Source organism: Patella vulgata, chromosome 4 (assembly GCF_932274485.2).
Source record: "Patella vulgata chromosome 4, xgPatVulg1.2, whole genome shotgun sequence".
Taxonomy (NCBI): domain Eukaryota; kingdom Metazoa; phylum Mollusca; class Gastropoda; family Patellidae; genus Patella; species Patella vulgata.
In genome coordinates, this window is record NC_065882.2 from 59,401,413 (window position 1) to 59,419,514 (window position 18,102).

The 18,102-nt window shown below is 32.8% G+C and overlaps 1 protein-coding gene across 4 annotated transcripts in view; it reads left to right on the top strand.

Moving 5' to 3' along the window:
• LOC126818865 (transducin-like enhancer protein 4) overlaps positions 1–15,675 on the top strand; it is a 41,572-nt gene extending 25,897 nt beyond the window's left edge. For 3 of the 4 annotated variants that reach the window (XM_050546486.1, XM_050546484.1, XM_050546485.1), the window contains exons 9-22: positions 3,587–3,700; positions 4,686–4,736; positions 5,721–5,885; positions 6,735–6,828; positions 8,248–8,405; positions 8,680–8,750; positions 9,034–9,214; positions 9,771–9,839; positions 10,502–10,603; positions 10,899–11,044; positions 11,643–11,754; positions 11,867–11,949; positions 12,563–12,743; positions 13,875–15,675. In XM_050546486.1, coding sequence (XP_050402443.1) covers positions 3,587–3,700; positions 4,686–4,736; positions 5,721–5,885; positions 6,735–6,828; positions 8,248–8,405; positions 8,680–8,750; positions 9,034–9,214; positions 9,771–9,839; positions 10,502–10,603; positions 10,899–11,044; positions 11,643–11,754; positions 11,867–11,949; positions 12,563–12,743; positions 13,875–13,982 — 1,635 coding nt within the window. In that variant the 3' untranslated portion in view covers positions 13,983–15,675. The remainder of the gene's footprint in view (positions 1–3,586; positions 3,701–4,685; positions 4,737–5,720; positions 5,886–6,734; positions 6,829–8,247; positions 8,406–8,679; positions 8,751–9,033; positions 9,215–9,770; positions 9,840–10,501; positions 10,604–10,898; positions 11,045–11,642; positions 11,755–11,866; positions 11,950–12,562; positions 12,744–13,874) is intronic. The other variant, XM_050546487.1, reaches the window with a different exon arrangement.
• Positions 15,676–18,102: the final 2,427 nt, after the last annotated feature.

Below are 18,102 nucleotides of genomic sequence, written 5' to 3' on the forward strand. Positions count from 1 at the left end.
CAGCTTGACTGAACAGATCGACTGAAGACTTGATTGTAAACTAATGGCTGCTGCTAGATTCTGATACATTTTTTTCTTCTTTTGAGATAAAATATAAAGATTTTTTTTTTATTACGTCTGGCTATACAATAGCCATTGTGATATTGATTTTTACACAGAAAAACTTGAAAATAATTGTTGGGCTTTTCTAAAGTTTTATCAAAGGTGCATAATATATAATTACAAAAGTTATCATGTCCCAAGAAAGATTCTTCCATAAAATATTGAACTAAAGATTCAATCAGATCCTTGAAGAAAGTCTAAAAAATCAATATCATATTCATGGATGATTTAATATAATAGTTTTGATTTTATACCTTCGAGACATCATTGATTGTAAAAATAACTTATATTCAGAAGAGACTTACACAAGTATGCAAACAATCTACAAGTACATGTATCATGTTCTGTGCTTGATTGATCAATTTGTTCATCTGATTCTCCACAGGTGATAATTGCAAAATTTTTAAAGCTAATATAACTGTATAGTAAGAAATGCATCCTAATCTTATTAGTAGTTTGGTGACAGATTGCATGATCTAAAAATCTTCAGCTGATCATTTACAGAACTCGAGTGTGCTTGTACTGTACACAGTGATAACTAAAAATTATGTTTATCAACTAGAGAGTGATCATATCAATCATAAAATAAAAAAGGATTTACTTAGCAACTGAACTATTGTTTAAAATTGTGAAATATTCGCCTGTAAAATAAAAAATATTGATTATTTGATTTTTATCGTCAGTATTTTCGTACTCAAATTTTGAAGAAGGTTCGTATGTACCAAATTCCACGATTCGAGAGTGCTTTTTCTAGTAGTAAAAATACATGGATCTGTTAGATAAGAATTTTTATCACAGAGATACAAAAGTCAAGATAGATATTGGTCAAAAATCATGTTACATAAATTAGCTAACAGGAAAAGTTATTGACATATTACTATGTTTGCTCGGTTGATATATAGATTCAGGCTAACCTTTGAAAAAAAAACTCTGAAGTAGAAGATTTGTCAAATAAAAGGTGCAAGTAAATATGTCTTGGGCAACACACACTTTTACAAACATGAAAGCGCCTCTGTCATGTAAACTATTCTCGATAAATGTCACAAATTGTTTTTCATCAGCTTCATATTACTTTGAAACTAAGCAAATGACATTTTTCCTTCAATGAGAAATTCTCCATTTCCTCATTGGACTGTGTGGAGTTAGCCAAGTTTAGTATGCATCAAGTGTGAAGTGTAAATATTGGGCAACGTAGAGTGTTGTTAGAAGATATTAACTGTTTACCCTTCTTCCTCTACGACAATATTTAATGTCTGTGGAGCGCAATTCATGTTCTCTACGTTTTTCTATTCTCTCCTGTAGTTGCATGAATGAGAAGCTCGTTAAACAAATATGGCCGCTTCTTCTGTCCACATGCAGTGTTTGGTCTTCCTGGTGACAAAGGATTACTTCTAGCTTGCTGAGAAATGAGTTTATTTTGCCCAATGAGCTTCTGGTATTTATACAAGTTATTCCACCCTAAAGATACAGTGTAAGCCAGCTAAAATAGGCAGCAGGGGGTGAAACTCGGCTCAACATTTTATTGACATACAGAATGCTATGTCTTTCATTTGTTAATTGTCTTCTTTTTTCTCCCTTCTCTAATCTTTGTGTACTTAAACTAACATTCTATTAAGTCAAGTTTGTTTTTGAAAAGATTGAGAGAATCGGTTGTGATAGTTGCTTTAATTTATGTGATTAGTTGAAAGAGTTAGTGTTTATAATACTACATCTGCTGCAAAATAACAATTATTGAAAATAACATATTGCAATATAGTGATTAATTTGGCAATGTAAATAATTTTACTTCAATTTATTTAACTTTAAAATGTCGTAAATAATTATTAAGAGAAATAAAGCACTGAACAATGTATGTATGGTGACATTTGCATTTGCCTAAGCCATCTCTCGCATAGTATTCAAAATTCATAGACAAGGTCAAATTGTGAACTAATTTGATTCTCATGAAGGAATAACCATTTACAGAAAAACTGTTTACTGTAGGCTACTTAAATGCATACACTGTTGTTAGTGGTCTGATTCCTATAATGTTTAAAAACACACAAACCAAGATAAAATTACTATGTCATAAAGATACACTGTTATCAGTCAACTGTTTCAATATCATATTTACCCAATGTCAATTAACTTCACATTTATTTGGGAGATTTGTCAGGATTAGCTCTTGAAATATTTCTCATGCTAACTGTCATACTTATCAATATATTTTATGGGGGGTTCTTGGGGTTTTTTTTGTTGTTTATTGGCAATCTGTAAATAATGTTATTATTGTAATGATGGTAGTTTTTGCTAGTTATCTCTTGATATATTAAGGTTTAAAAGATTGCAAAGACAAACTTTAAAGTCATTTTATCATATTTGATATCGGGACAGTCAATAAGACCTTGTTAAATAAACTGTGCCTTCTTCGACTAACACATTTATTGTAATCCCCCTAACCATAGACTATATTAATAGAGCACTTGAACATTTCTCAGCACTAATAAAATATGGACTTAAATTTGTTGGCTGACTGGTGAGAAAACCATGTGTAAACGCAGGGTTTGGACAGGTGCTTATATTGTTCCCGGGTAAACATAGCTCAAGTATTTATACAAGAGAAATTCATCATATCCTTTATCTAGAAATGACAGTCGAGATTGTGATTCAAACTAAGTTTATGGGACTTATTACCCAGTATTGCTTACACAACGTCTTGGTCAGCCTTGGTGGCCCAAATATCTATTGAATATCTTCAAGTGTTTGTTTAAAAGGAGCTATTCGCCTTTTATACTCCAAAGAGAGTACTTGCTATAATGTAAATGTTTGTGCCGTTCTTTAACTTTTAATCAGTTTGAAGTTTTCTCACAATGATTTGAAAGCCCTTTAAGACGAAGAAGGATAGGAATTGACATTATTGTCTGTAATCTTATTCCACAAACAAACAATCGTCTGCCAAGTAAACATGGCTACAGATGAAGTTAGCAGTTGGTGTCAAGTTTTTACACATCACGACTTTATTTATTCCAATGACAATTGAGTTTATTTGTTTAGTCTGTTTCAGTTACATAACAATTGATAGAAATAATCTCAGATATCTTTATAGTGCCAGTTGTTCCAAGAGGCTTTGATTTTACAGCTGACATCTTCTTTTAAAATAGACATTCACTTGAAATAAAATAAACATTTTGAAAAGAGAAACTTTGAATGTTTGATTGAAATGTTAATTTCTTTCAACACATAATTTATTTTCAAACTTTTATTAATTTTAACCAAATGCTGTTTAATAATAGAACATAGTTTTTTTTTTTTTTTAAATGATAGTAGATAATTATGTCCACAATGCTAAATATTAATTTTGAAATTATTTTTAACATTGCATTGGATTAGTACCAAAATCGATGCATAGTGATTCTTATCTTATTCAAATTGATTTCTTACAATTCTTTTCAATGTCATTTATGTGGATTGTATTTGATGTCTGAATTTGACTTTCTACTTGTAGAGAAGATCAGCATCTCCAGCAGAAAGAGAAAAATTCCGTCCACGAAGCCGATCACCTGATGTACGTAGTAGTGGTGAACCACCCAAAAAACGCAGACAGGAAGAAAAAGTTGTGGTAAGTAGATTATGCTTTTACAAGGTGAAGGATATGTGATTTGTGCTGGGCCTAGTAGAAAACCAGATTTCTATTACATCTTGATGAAAAGTAGATAGATATCAGAATATCAATGGGAGGTTTAAATTCAAAGAATAATGGATAGAAATGCTACAATCTAGTGGGAATGCTGTCTCCTTTGTAACCAATATTTATCAAAGTATTGTCTAGTCGTTTGGATGGGATAGAAAACCATTGGGGTGCACGTAAAAGATCCCTTGGCAGTTGGAATTCAATATAAGAGTAGTGCCGCTCCCCTGGCAAAATTTCCCTCATAGCACACTGTATGGCGTATGCCCATCTTCATTACCCAGTTGTCAAATATAGAGAAGGTGGGCAGGGGGTTTAATCTATAATGCTATAGATCTTAAGACCTTTTATCTGTGCATGTCATGGAGACAGATCGTACAAATAGCCCAGAGGACTTGATCCAGGTATTCCACTTTTTGCCCACTTCTACAGACACCTATGCACAATCAGATTATTAAACAAAAAATGTACTATATGTTATTCCTGAAAGACCTAATTTGGATTGAGTGGATATTCACACTTTGGTTCACTTGTTGATAAAAATTGGACCCTGTAGTCTGAAAGTAAAAAAATGCTGAGGAAAAGTTAATCATTAATTTGATTTATTTTCTATAATGTAACATCTGTATTATTACTGTTATTTTGATCAGTCGTACTATTATTTATATACTAGGGATTTGAACACATCTGGTCCGAGTTCTGTCTTATATCTTTTATATATAGAAATCTAATAAATTTCATGGACAATTGATTTTCATTTTCTAAGCCATGATTACAAATCCAAATTTATACACCAGCTGAACTTATTTGACAATTTATCAATCAGAATTAAAAAACAATATGATCTATATAGTTTGTTAGCTTTATGAGAGATATATGTAAATCCGGTATTAATTAATATGAAATGCTTGTTTAGGACAGTGATGGTGAAAAAAGTGATCAAGAATTAGTTGTGGATGTTGGTGATGTAAGTTATTTAAACTTTTACTGAATTTTTTGCATAAATTAAAGATGCATTATGAAGATTTAGATAAAGAGCTGTCTGTTCTTTCTATAATAGTTCAACAGTAGATAATGCAAAATGAATATATTGAAAATTTTATTCAAATTACTTTATTCTGAGCGAAGTTATCACTGTTTGAAGTTTTGACAAGATGTTGCGTAGATTGTAGCAGATGTTGGGTGGCCAAATTGTTAGTATGTGCACATTGTATCATAAGGTCTGTCATTGAGTCAACTGGTGTGGTTTCGATTCTCCGGTTGTACGTGTCAAGGAGTAGGGTCGCTTTTCCAACTTCGTGGGTTTACTCGGGGTCCTCTGGTTTCCTCCCACTTCTAAGGACCCTTACGTGCAAGCGAATTATTGTTAATCAGATCTTGGGCTCAATTCACCATTTTTAAATTGAATTATTAAAAGGCGATCGTGTTTAAATCTGATCCATCCAATGGTCTAGAGAGTTGATTATATGCTTGTCATGTGAATAAATGTCTAAATAATGGTTTATATAGCATTTGAAGTCAAAATAAAGACTTGTAATAGGCAGATTTAGCTCTTACATGATGTATCTTTAATCTGATTAATAAGAAAAATATAGACATTTTTGAAATGTTAGGTGGGATGTATAAATTTGTGTAAACTCCAAGACTGACAAGTTAATTGATACAAATGTCATCTTAAATTGCCAAGTATCAACATCATTATTCTATTCATTTTTAAGGAATTAGGTCTGCTTCTCATTTTGTCGGGACTTGAGAGTTCAACCATGTCATTTGGAAAAGCTTAATCTATGCCTGGTTGATTGATATATTTATACCATTATGGATTATATAGATTTATGATACTTGAGATGTAGCAATGGTAAATGTTTTAGAAAATATGTATAATAATAGCATAGCAAAAGCTGTAAATTCTCTTGTTTGAATTGATTAAAATATGTATTACCTATTGCAGGATAATACATCACCAATGAATGGTCACAGTGAACTTTCACCACGACCAAAAGATAAAGATCCAGCAGCTTTAGCAAGACATAAAAAAGAAACAATGAATGACAGAAGTAGTCCACGTAGTGATGCATCATCACATGCCAGCTCTAGTTCATCTAAAGTTAAGGAGGTAAATATTGTCATAGAAATTACACAAATCATATATCACAGGCAAACGTGTTGATGATCATTTCAGAAACATAATTTAGTGACTTATGCCAATGCTTTATTAGAATAATATCTGAGTGGTAGTCTATGACGGCTTTGATTGACCAGCTTGCACCACACAGACATTAGTCTGTTATATAGCTCAAACTAGCTTTTCTGAATTATATAGTTGAAATTAAGCCTGTATAACATCCTTAGGCTATGTTAGATTAAAAATCTGCATTTTCAAGGAAAATGAAATATTATGGTATGTCAATCTGAATATTGAACGTAAATAAGAATTATGTCAATGTGTCAGTCATTCTATAACCATGTATTTATTAGTCACCTATCAGAAACCAGAGGACAATACAGGTTTTCTCTCAGTCTGTCATTTGGAATTTTTATTATACTTAATCTCTGATATTTTATCGAAATTAAATAAACTGCTGTGTAATAGCAGAGTCACAGATCAAGTTTACATTTGTTGACTTAAAGTCAATAAAACTTCGTTTTTTGAGAATTTTAGAAAGTTAAAACTTTAAGGTATTTTATTGAAATTTCGTAGTTGTTGCAGACCATCTTGTGAAAATTCAGTTTTACAGAATTTATTTCATCTATGTGTATTTCGATTATATAGTTACAGAAATGTATTCACTGTGTCAGCCCCTTACAGATGCATACATTGTAAAATTTGTAGAGACCGGTAGGAAACATAATATATTGCTTCAACAAAAAACAATATTCTCAGAATGCTTGTTGACCTTATAATCTAAATAACTGTAATTCTACTGATTTAGTAAATAAAGACAATGTGTATATTTTAATGTAGAATGATAAAGCAGCAACACCTGTATCTAAACCTAATACACCAACAAGTACTGGTAGTACAACACCTGGTCCAGGACCATCAGCACCACCAAAAGGTATTATTTCTTATGTAGAATATATATCAAGGATATTATTAAATGTTTGTCTCAAAAATCAGGTTTAAAAATTACGTTGTCAATTCATCAGGTTTTGCTTCCCAAGACATGCTCTACTGGTTTTTCTCTCTTCTTGATTACATATTCAGTGCGATTGATTACCCCAAACGTCCACAGATGTTTTGGTACATCACAAAGATACTACTTATTATTGGAGATTTTGTTTCGTTTTATTTTTATACTATTCAGTTAACAATTTCCGATTTACTTTAATAAATTTATATACAGTGTTACGGTCATGAGATGAAGAAGCCTATTGATGTTCACCAATTTCCGAAAATTACTGCCAGAGTTATGGCCCTTGATCATTTTGAAAAATCTTGTGAATGCTTTAGAGACCATTGTTATCATCTGATTGATTTTATATTTATACACTGTGTTTATGCCTTTATATAATTGTTTCTATTGATACACAGAGTTAAAGGTCTTGAGACGAATAAGTATATTGATTTTCAAGGATTTTTGATAACTTGAACAGCTAAATCTATGATATTAAATGTTTTGTATACTAAACGTCGGCATGGGTGAAACAAGTTCTGATAATTACTTGAAGGTGCATTATGGGAAATTAGACAGTTCTTGCTAAAAAAAAATAGATAAAGTAAATAGAATATGTTGAAAATTTTAATCAAATTGCTCCACTCTGAATCAAGATTTTAGCTTTTGAATTTTAGGCTAGCCTCGATCATCATTACTAAAGTTGGTAGGATGAAAAACAGTCTTGATTATCCATTTTTACGTTTGATTATCTTACAAAAAATGTATTCCAATCCGCTGAATATCGCAGTTTAGCGTAATTTTTCACCTTTGAATATTTAATTTCATTAATGGAGCAATATGGGAGGTTAAGAGTTGGTAGTTCTCACTATAATAGTTAAAAACTAGATAATGTAAAGGGAATTTGCTGAAAATTTCAGTCAAATTGATCCACTCTGAACCGAGATACCGTATTAGCTTTTGAATTTTAGGCCTAGCCTCAATGACCATATCGGTACGATAAAAAACATAGTCTCGATTATTTACTTTTGGATTAAATCATTAATGAGCGTTGAGCAGCAAATCGGAGTCAATTCCAATAAATATCGCAGGCTGGCGATTACATCGAGAGTTGATTATTGTCTGGATAAATTTATTAATGTCTAATTAATAATTTAGATAACATGTCAGACCTAAAGAAAGACCTGCCATAGGCAGATTTACCTCTTGCAGAACCCATCTTTGAAAATTTTGTTCAATAATAAACAAATCTGGCAAATAATAAATTATTGGAGCTAAGGCGGTTGACTTTTGGCTTTTTATTATAATTTTGTTTGGATTATATTTTAGAACATTATTTATTTTTAAATTTCTGTTTTTCAGTTTATCCATTTATGCCCCATCCAACTCATGGTGCTGGAGGGGGCTTACCATCAGAACTAAGTCCCAATGGTTATCCTCCAAATGGTGTCATGCATAATGGTATTGGTGCCAGCCCTTTAAATAATTTTGGCCAACGTCACCCTGGCATGGTGAGTGAGGTATAGAAAAGTTAACATAATTTAACAGTGGTTATCAGTTGTAGCCATTGAAGAAATGTATTATCTTTAGAATATCAAATGGAATTTTTCCATGGAAAATTGCAACAGCACAGGTCAGACAAGTTTACATTAATATATCACTTTGTGTGATATGGTAATGTTATGCTAAGATTAATTTACAAGGAGAACTATTGGTAATATTTTTCTAATTTTCTTGTCCTTGCCATTCATGTATGACAGATGTTTTGTATTTTTTTGTTTTACTTTATTTCAGCAACAAAGTAATTACGATGCTCCCCATGATCACATGAGACCAGCATTAGGCAACATTCCAGGAGGAAAACCGTAAGTAAAATATAAGAATTTTAAAAGCAAGGAAGTGTTGTGAGAAAAGTGGGCGTGGTTTATAATCTACCCCTGGTAATGCATATAGCTACAAACTTATCCTGCATTTGATTGTAACTGCAATAAGAGAGATCTTGTCTGAATATTGGTTGATTCTGACTGGTTTTAATTCTTCTTAACTTTTTTGTTTAAAAAAAATAAATTTATTATTTTAAATTGATAGGAGATAACTAAGGTTTGTTTTAAATAATATTTAATATAAATGTTGATATTGTATTTTCAGGGCTTATTCTTTTCACGTGAGTGGGGATGGTCAGATGCAGCCTGTGCCGTTCCCACCAGACGCTCTAATTGGTCCAGGAATTCCTCGTCATGCTCGTCAGATTAATACTTTAAATCATGGAGAAGTTGTTTGTGCGGTGACCATCAGTAATCCTACAAGACATGTCTATACAGGAGGAAAGGTATAACTTCTTTCTTTTATCTAGTATTATTTTATCTTGTATTATTCAGTTGACGATAGCATACTTTATCAAGAAATGAAACCTGATTTTAACAGATAAATACTACAATAATACAAATTGATTTTATGCTTGGCTTTTTAGTATAATTTAAATGCAGTCTTTGTTAAAGATAAATTACTTTGAGAATAATTAGGCCATCTTTGATATTCTAAACTTATCTTTATCTGAAAGTATGGTATTGTATTGACCAGAAAAAATCATTATTGACTCAAATTGACTGCTAAACCCACCATTGCTATCCTTGCACATGCTTTACTCACATGTTGGCAATCCCAGTGCTTTGGCATCATCTTGCAAGTTTAATATATAATGATGGCTACATTTGCTTGATAAAGAGAGATTTGACCCTCTTCCAAACATCTAAGTAACTTGTATTCAATATAATTGTGTCATGTACTATTCTCATTCAGATACCAAATGCCACTTTAACCAATTATGGAATATTATGTATTTAATAGGGTTGTGTTTAAAGTGTAGAATATTATGTATTTTTCAGGGTTGTGTAAAAGTATGGGATATCAGTCAGCCTGGTAATAAAAGTCCAGTTTCACAACTCGATTGTTTGGTAAGTATATATAAATTATCTATGTAACCTAGACATGTTACGCATACATCCTGTTATAAAATAACAGAAATCTAAAACCACTTTGATCTGTTATAAGTCTGTTATGAGTGAGTTTAAATTGTTTACAATAAAGTTTTCATATAAAATATCAGCTCACATGTTGATGTGTATTATTGTTGTACTCACTATTAGGGCTATGGAGATAGAAGAACTTGTTTCTGATCTGGTTAGACCCTCCATTAGAAGACCAATTATTGTTGTAGTTTTCACAATTAGGCATTGGCACTGAATGAACAATATTTTTAATACAATGGTGCCCTCCATTAAAAGACACATTAGGTTTTTATAATAACTTATTTGCCTACAAAATAAAAAAATTGGGTCACTCATCAAAAGTTATAGATGTGACTGAATTTTTATAGTGTACTCCATCTGGTAGGTGTTCTTGAAAGAAAAAAAAAACTATTCAAGATCTGAGGGACACTTTTAGTTATTGAACTCCCATGACTGAGAAAGATTTACAGGGATTTTTATTGTAACACCTGTGTAGAATTTATAACCTATATATATAATTTAAGTAAATATATAAGAGTACGGATATGATATTATATCATCTACTTACATCACATGTATTATTCTCAACACATATTCTATTTTTACAGCAACGAGATAACTACATCCGTTCTATAAAATTATTACAAGATGGCAGAACTTTAATTGTTGGTGGAGAAGCGAGTACATTATCTATATGGGATTTAGCAGCTGTAAGTTTTTAAGTCTTGAATCAACACATGTTAATGTGTCACATATGTTATTGTCAAAACATATGTTAATATAATGTAACTTTATGTTTATGTCCTAAGTATGGGTAGGTCTACTACTAAACACATGTTAAAATACAGAAATCGCCATAAAATTATTTATCTGTCCTTAAACTTCTTAAATTTAAAGTATTCTTATTAAATAAACCTGTTTTCTTTATTCTGTTATTTTTCTTATCCAACATTTTATTATAACTGTGTATTTATTGTGTTGTAATTTTAGTGCTTTTTATTTCAGCCCACACCCCGAATCAAGGCTGAATTAACATCGAGTGCTCCAGCATGTTATGCCCTGGCTTTAAGTCCTGACAATAAAGTATGTTTTAGTTGTTGTAGTGATGGTAATATAGCTGTATGGGATCTTCATAATCAGACATTAGTCAGGTAATATAATCACATAGTAGGCTACTACTCTTTATTTCATTGTTCTATATTATCATCCATTCAGTATATCTCTTATATTAGCATCATCAAATTTATATCATTTACCTCATTTGTCGACCGAATCCCTTATTACAACACCAGGCCCATAGCTAACCCAAAAGTATTGGGGGGGGGGGTCTGGGGGTGCCGATGTATCTACACTTGATGGTCCGCGCCGAACAACACTGTGGACGCGCCTCCCTTCAGAGAAGGGTCCTCTCCCCCTGAAAATTTTGGAAAATAGGGTTTGCACCAGGGGAGAAGACCTATGACTGAATTTGCGATTTATAAAATTTTGAAGAAAGGAATACGACTTTATCGTACCTATAATAATTTATGAGAAAAACGAAAAGTTCGGAATTGGGTTAGTGTGTGACTTGCTTGAATCTTGAAGATTATCACGCTAGCTATGGGCCTGAACACCAGGTATTATTTAATATCATATTTCTGCTGTTCATTTTATTGTGTTTAATTATCAATCCTAGTCCAGTCTAATTCAGTATTATAACTCATAATTACCATATTCAATATTTATAATATTCTTTCTTTTGACCTTCAGACAATTTCAAGGTCATACAGATGGGGCTAGCTGTATTGATATTTCTCCAGATGGAACCAAATTATGGACAGGTGGTTTAGATAATACTGTTAGATCCTGGGATCTAAGAGAGGTAAGTCCTATGATTTAGAAATTTGTTACTACTTAATGTACATTTTGTTTTTTTTGGATGTTTGATACTACATAGCCTTCATGTTATTTAAAAAGTGATTTTTATATTGTAGGGGAGACAACTCCAACAACATGATTTTACATCTCAGATCTTCTCATTAGGATATTGTCCAACTGGGGATTGGTTAGCTGTGGGGTAAGTTGGGTTATTTATCATTGATAAAAATTATATAAGGTATTTTGTAATAAGATTAATTTTGCAATCAGTAAAGGTGTGCGTTGAATTGAAGAGTGAGCAGATGGGTGGTCTTGTGGTGTTTAACATGCGCTTTAGATCATAACGTATGTCATCGAGTCAAGCGACGGGGTTCCAATCCCACACTCGTATGTGAAGAGGAGTAGGGTCGCTTGACCAGCCTCATTAGTTTTCTCAGGGTACTCCAGTTCTCCCCACTGCTAAAGACCCCTATGTGCAAGCGAAGTATTCAAATAAATTGAATCATATGTTAGTCCCACAATAACTGAGTTGTTTAGAGTGGATGTTAAACCCCATTTCTCTCTCAAAATGGTTTTGAATTAAAATAAATTAACTGTCAGGAAACTATATTTCATGTTTCTATTGTGTGGATTTTCAGTAAAAAAAAACCCCAAAAACTGATGGCCTTTTAATTATTCCAAAACTTTTTTATAACGAGTTATACAAACTCAATGGTATAGTATGAAGTAGAAAACAGGTTTATTTTAGAGTGTTTGAGCCCCATTGGTTATATGTCATTAATAATGAAAAATGTTTTGCCCTTTATTTTCAGAATGGAGAGCAGTAATGTGGAAGTTTTACATCATGCCAAACCTGATAAATATCAACTACATCTACATGAAAGTTGTGTTCTTTCTCTTAAATTTGCATATTGTGGTAAATGGTTCGTGAGTACAGGAAAAGATAATTTACTGAATGCCTGGAGGACACCTTATGGTGCCAGTATCTTTCAGGTGAGAACGTTATTAGATAAATATGTGTTTTCTTTAATATTTCTCAAATGTTTTTGTAATTAGATCATAAATACATTCCATTGATCGAAAAATACAATTGTTGCTAAAAACATCTTACAAGATATTTAAAATAAAAGAACGATAAACTAAAGTGCTATCATGAATGACAAATTACCCTTAAGCCTAATTGTAAGACCACATGTGGATGAGTGTGCTAAACCTATATTGTCTGGGCGACAACAGCAACAAATGTACCTTGGACAAAATAGCAGCTATTGTGTGTATGGTAACTGGCTGTCTGGCTGTTTCAAACTCTAGTTCACCCAATTGCTTTTTGGACATCCACCAGTTAACAATGCATTCTGTATACAGGGTGGAGGTCATTTTTGATCTCAACCAGTCAAGATACTATCTCAATATGGCTGACTATTCACACTATATACTTTTTTAGTGCTATTTTACGAAGCAAAGATAAAAAAGTGATAGTCAGTATGTAATAATTAAATGCATCTATTATGGGCTTATTCAATTGGCATCTATAATTTTAGTTTTCCTTCTTATTAGAAATATATTTTCAAGTAAAAATAATTTTTGAGGGGCATAGCCTTTCGGAAATGGCAGGTTTCTAACAAAATCCATCAAACACAACAGTTAAAAATGAAATGGGGTTTAACATTCTACTGTTATGCTCCAACTGGGCTAATGAAGATGGGCATACGCCATACAGTGTGCTATGAGGGAAATTTTGTCCGGGCCATGGCACTATGGCCTACTCTTATATCGAATTCCAACTGCCAAGGGGTCTTTTACGTGCATACCAATGTATACACGGGTCCTTGGTTTTCCGTCCCATCCGAACGACTAGACAGCTGTCCTTGTCAGGTCTTCAATCCTGCACCACTGACAAGGGGAAAGCCATGCCGGAAAATCCTGATGAACTTTGTCAGCCAATGCAGGGATCGAACAGGCGACCTCCAGGCTAGCGAGCCAGCATCTTACCTGCTCAGCCACCGTGGCTCCCACACACACAACCGTTAAAGCTGTTTTATTGATATCAATTGGTGGGAGGGAGACAGGGATTTTGCTTCATTATAGTGTAACATTATTAAAATAATTTCTTTATTATTTCAGTCTAAAGAATCATCTTCTGTGTTGAGTTGCGATATATCTGGTGATGATAAATATATTGTTACGGGATCAGGAGATAAAAAAGCCACATTATACGAAGTTATATTCTGATCAACATAATGTGAACAATAAAATGGTGGTGGTTCATAGTCATCCCAATCACAGTATTAATACTTGATAAACACATATTGAACAGATGTGAGGAAGATGTATATATACACATGTAAGTTGTGCGAAATGCTGTACAGCGAACAGCTCTATATATATATATATATATATGTGTGTGAATTACATAAATCTTGGATATAGAAACAATCTCTTGTGAATTTGATACAGGAGAATGAAAGAGGAATGTACAGTGTGGTACAATTTCAGTGCTTGCCAATCAATTTTAAGGAAAGTGTAATTGGCTTTGGAGAACAAGGAAGGAAAGTGTTCATATTAACGTGTTCAAAAATGACTCAATAAGTGAGCTTTTAATGGATATATTGCATTGAGTTACTCCAGTTATGTGACTGAGATAAAAAAAAAAAATAAAACTTGTGGTGTTTAAATTTAAAACTTTTTAAAATGAAAGATCCTCAGCACTCATTTAGTCAGACTTAATGTCTGAATAAAAAGCTTGAAAACACTTTCTTCATATAGTATGTATGTGTGAACAAGTTCAAAACAATTGACTTCATCATAGGAACTACCTTTGTACTTAGTGCATAAATGATTTTACTGTTCATTCCCTCATAAAAGCTTTCTTAATACTTTCAATTCTTGAGTAAAGAGGATGTATGTTTTGTCATTAAAAACAATTTTTGACATGTGTAGAAAGTTTTCTTCTGTTAATATTTTGAAATGTATATTATGATTTCAATATGTGGTGCAGTTTATTGTTATTCAGGATTTTACACATTATGTGCATTTCTCTATAAACTGAATATTTTAATTTCAGATAAATACATGGCTGTACTGTTTATAATGTAGTACATACATGTAGAAGTTGTTTCTATGGTGATTGTTTCTAATAGTTCCTGTGATTTGTTTCTATGGAAACAGTTACTAAGGTGATTGTTGCTAATACTTCCATGGATTTGTTTCTATGGAAACAAATACTTAGGGATATGTAAAAAAATCTCTATTAGGGCATTCAAAATGGAAATGCTATTCTGTCTTGACTCAATTGTTTTGTCTGTGAAATTGCTGTGTTCCTGTGTTTAAAAGTGTAAGAATGTACAATTTAACCATGTTGTTATGTGTAAATGATATATATATATTTGTATACATTGTTATGGACTATATGTAAGAAAGTTACATGTAGCAGATATGCATGGTATAACTGTTGAATAGAATTATTATTATTATAATATATCTTATAAAATCTGAAAAAATACATTTCAAGAAAAGAGCCCATGTATATGCTTGAGTCTAAGTCGACTCGGAAAATCATAATTAATTCCATAGTGATCGCTTGGTATTGATGTAACAATTATGTTTTTGTGCCACAACTGACATAGGATTACTCTTTCACTTAATCATGTTTACACATAACTGTCATTATGTTGTGGCATAGGCATACATTGAGCAAAAGCAGGTTCAGCAATTTTTAGAATATTTAATTCAGCTCAACTGTTGATGAGCTTTTATTTAATAAGATTAAAAAAAAAAGACCAGCCAAAAGCGGCTTAAGTGTATTTAATGTTAAAATCCTGTCTTTTAGATAGTTCATTATTATTGTACAGTATAAAGTATGAAAACGTTTTCAAGTTAAACTCAATTGGTGCTTTTGAATAAACTGTCTATATATAACATAGAATATTAATTATTATTTGTTTTTTTGTAACTGACTATTTGTATTGTTTGGTTGGGTTGTTTTTATATTGTCTGGGATAAACAAAGTTATTAGAGATGATTTCAGTACCTTCAATTGTGCAATCTGTCAAGCAAACCGTTAATCTGTTTAAACAAGGTCCCAATTGGAAATTGAAATAATGGTAGCCTGTTGTCTGGGAAAAACTTCTCTCTTGGTGTATGATTGTCTTCGTTAGCCCAGCTGGAGCTGAAATGTTGGACGTTAAAACCCCATGTCATTTCTGTTCAAATTCAATATTGTTATCCTGGAAAAGACGAGCAATTCTAAGATTTATCTCGTTTTGTCGTGTCGGATGACACTCGATGCGGTGATTTACACATCTAGTTAAATTACACTCTCATATATTTAATGGCTTCCGAGTTGATTAAAATATTACTAACTACAAGATTAGTACACAAGTTATATTTAGTTATCAACAAATAAACGAAGCCAGTTCGTATGTGGGATGTGTGTGAATTGACGCGTGTGTGTACAGAGCCACCATCAGACCCGAATCAACACCCTGGAATGTGTACTATTCTGCTTACTCAAATTTAACCATGGTAAACTTCCTTGGCCTTTGCGAATAAATACGAAACAGCAATCAGATTAAGAGTATTTGTGGAGTAAACACAACTACTGCTTGAGCTAGCCAAATATCTTCCTTTATTGTCGAATTGGGAGCAAGTTATAGTGTTTGGTATTGTGTTAGCAAGGGAACTCCAAACCTTGTTCTAACAAGAACACATGAAATCGTGCAGATTACATGGATTTAGAAGGTTGCTATCTGTTCTATTCGTGTGAAAAAGATGAGTAGTTCATCTGGTGCAATTTAATGGTCATAAAATTCTTAAAAATAGGCCCAGCAGTATCTTGTGTCTTTGACTTATTCCCTAGAAACCTATTTGTCACAATTCATGTTCTGCATAACATCACTTAAAATTTAATTTACTGACTGAAAGTGACATTATTATAAGCAGATGTTTTAAAAAATTGCTATCCCTGGATTATTTCTTTCCTTAAAGGTATTATTTTGTTAATCCTGATTATTAGGCCTATGTGTTTTGGATATTTCAACATATTAGTTTTCTCTTTAAGAGCACTAAACTTCCCATGGCCGGATAGGATATATCCATAGGTCAAATAAAACTTCAATCTGCCTTGATATCCTTTAATAGCCGCTCCTGACACCGTTTTACATCTTCTAGTTGACATTAAGTAACAGACCCGGGCTGAATTCTTGTGTTGACACAAGGGACCAAGCAGGTCGAGTTACAATTAAAACCTACAATGGTCAGAGGAAATCCTCCATAGCCTAATTGTCACAAACGACTACCTACTTATCACCAGTCTTTTGGTTTCTTATAAATGTCGGCCACATTACGGGTAGCAAGGAAAACGACTGATCAAGAAAGACCACAGTCATTACGGGCAGCAAGAAAAACGCCTGACCATGAAAGAAATAAAACACCCTAAATCATGAGGAACAAGCTAGTCAAGCAAAGCTACATCAAACGAAAGATTTTAAGTCTCCCAGTCGGCATTTAGAAAGCAGAAGAGCAAAACAATCCACACATAGCGCCCCTATGAAGTCCTTTGTTGAAATCACCAAACCAGTTAGAATGAAATGACTGAATCCTCCCCTGGTTATTCAACCTTTAACCATTCCAAAGTAAACCTCCAACTTACTTATCTTGCCCAAATCAATAGGCCTATCTGTATCTGCACCTTCATGGAAGTCTGTCATGGGACATCGATAGGTGGTGTAGTGTAAAAAGGTCTTGTATCCTTGTTAGGGAGGTAAATTATAAAGCTTTCCTTAAATGCATACTTTAGGGGACGGAATCTCAATGAAAATCTCCAATTCCCCTCGAAACTTTTTATCACAAATGCAGCGTTATCAACATTAGCCACCGAAATGATCACGGAAAGCGTCAGGCAATTGAACTATGTATAGTGGAAAGCAACGAGTTGCATATGCATACTTTAGGGGACGGAATCTCAATGAAAATCTCTAATTCCCCTAGAAACTTTGTATCACAAATGCAGCGTTAACGACTATCAACACTAGCCCCCCAAATGATCACGGAAAGCGTCAGGCAATTGACCTATGTATAGTGGAGAGCAATGAGTTGCATATCGAAGAATAATCGAGAATACCTTTCACGACAGATATATATTACATATGAAAACAATCTATTATAGGCTTCCATATTCACATAAGTTGCGTCAAATTGGTGTTAATAATTAGACAATTAGCATTCCAAATCAGAAGGTATAGTCAGACCATCGTTTGGTATAATTATTACAAAGAGAAATTGAATAACTTTGTACCCTTCCTTGCACGTCTCGCACCCCCATCACCAAACGTACATGTATGTACAATCAGAT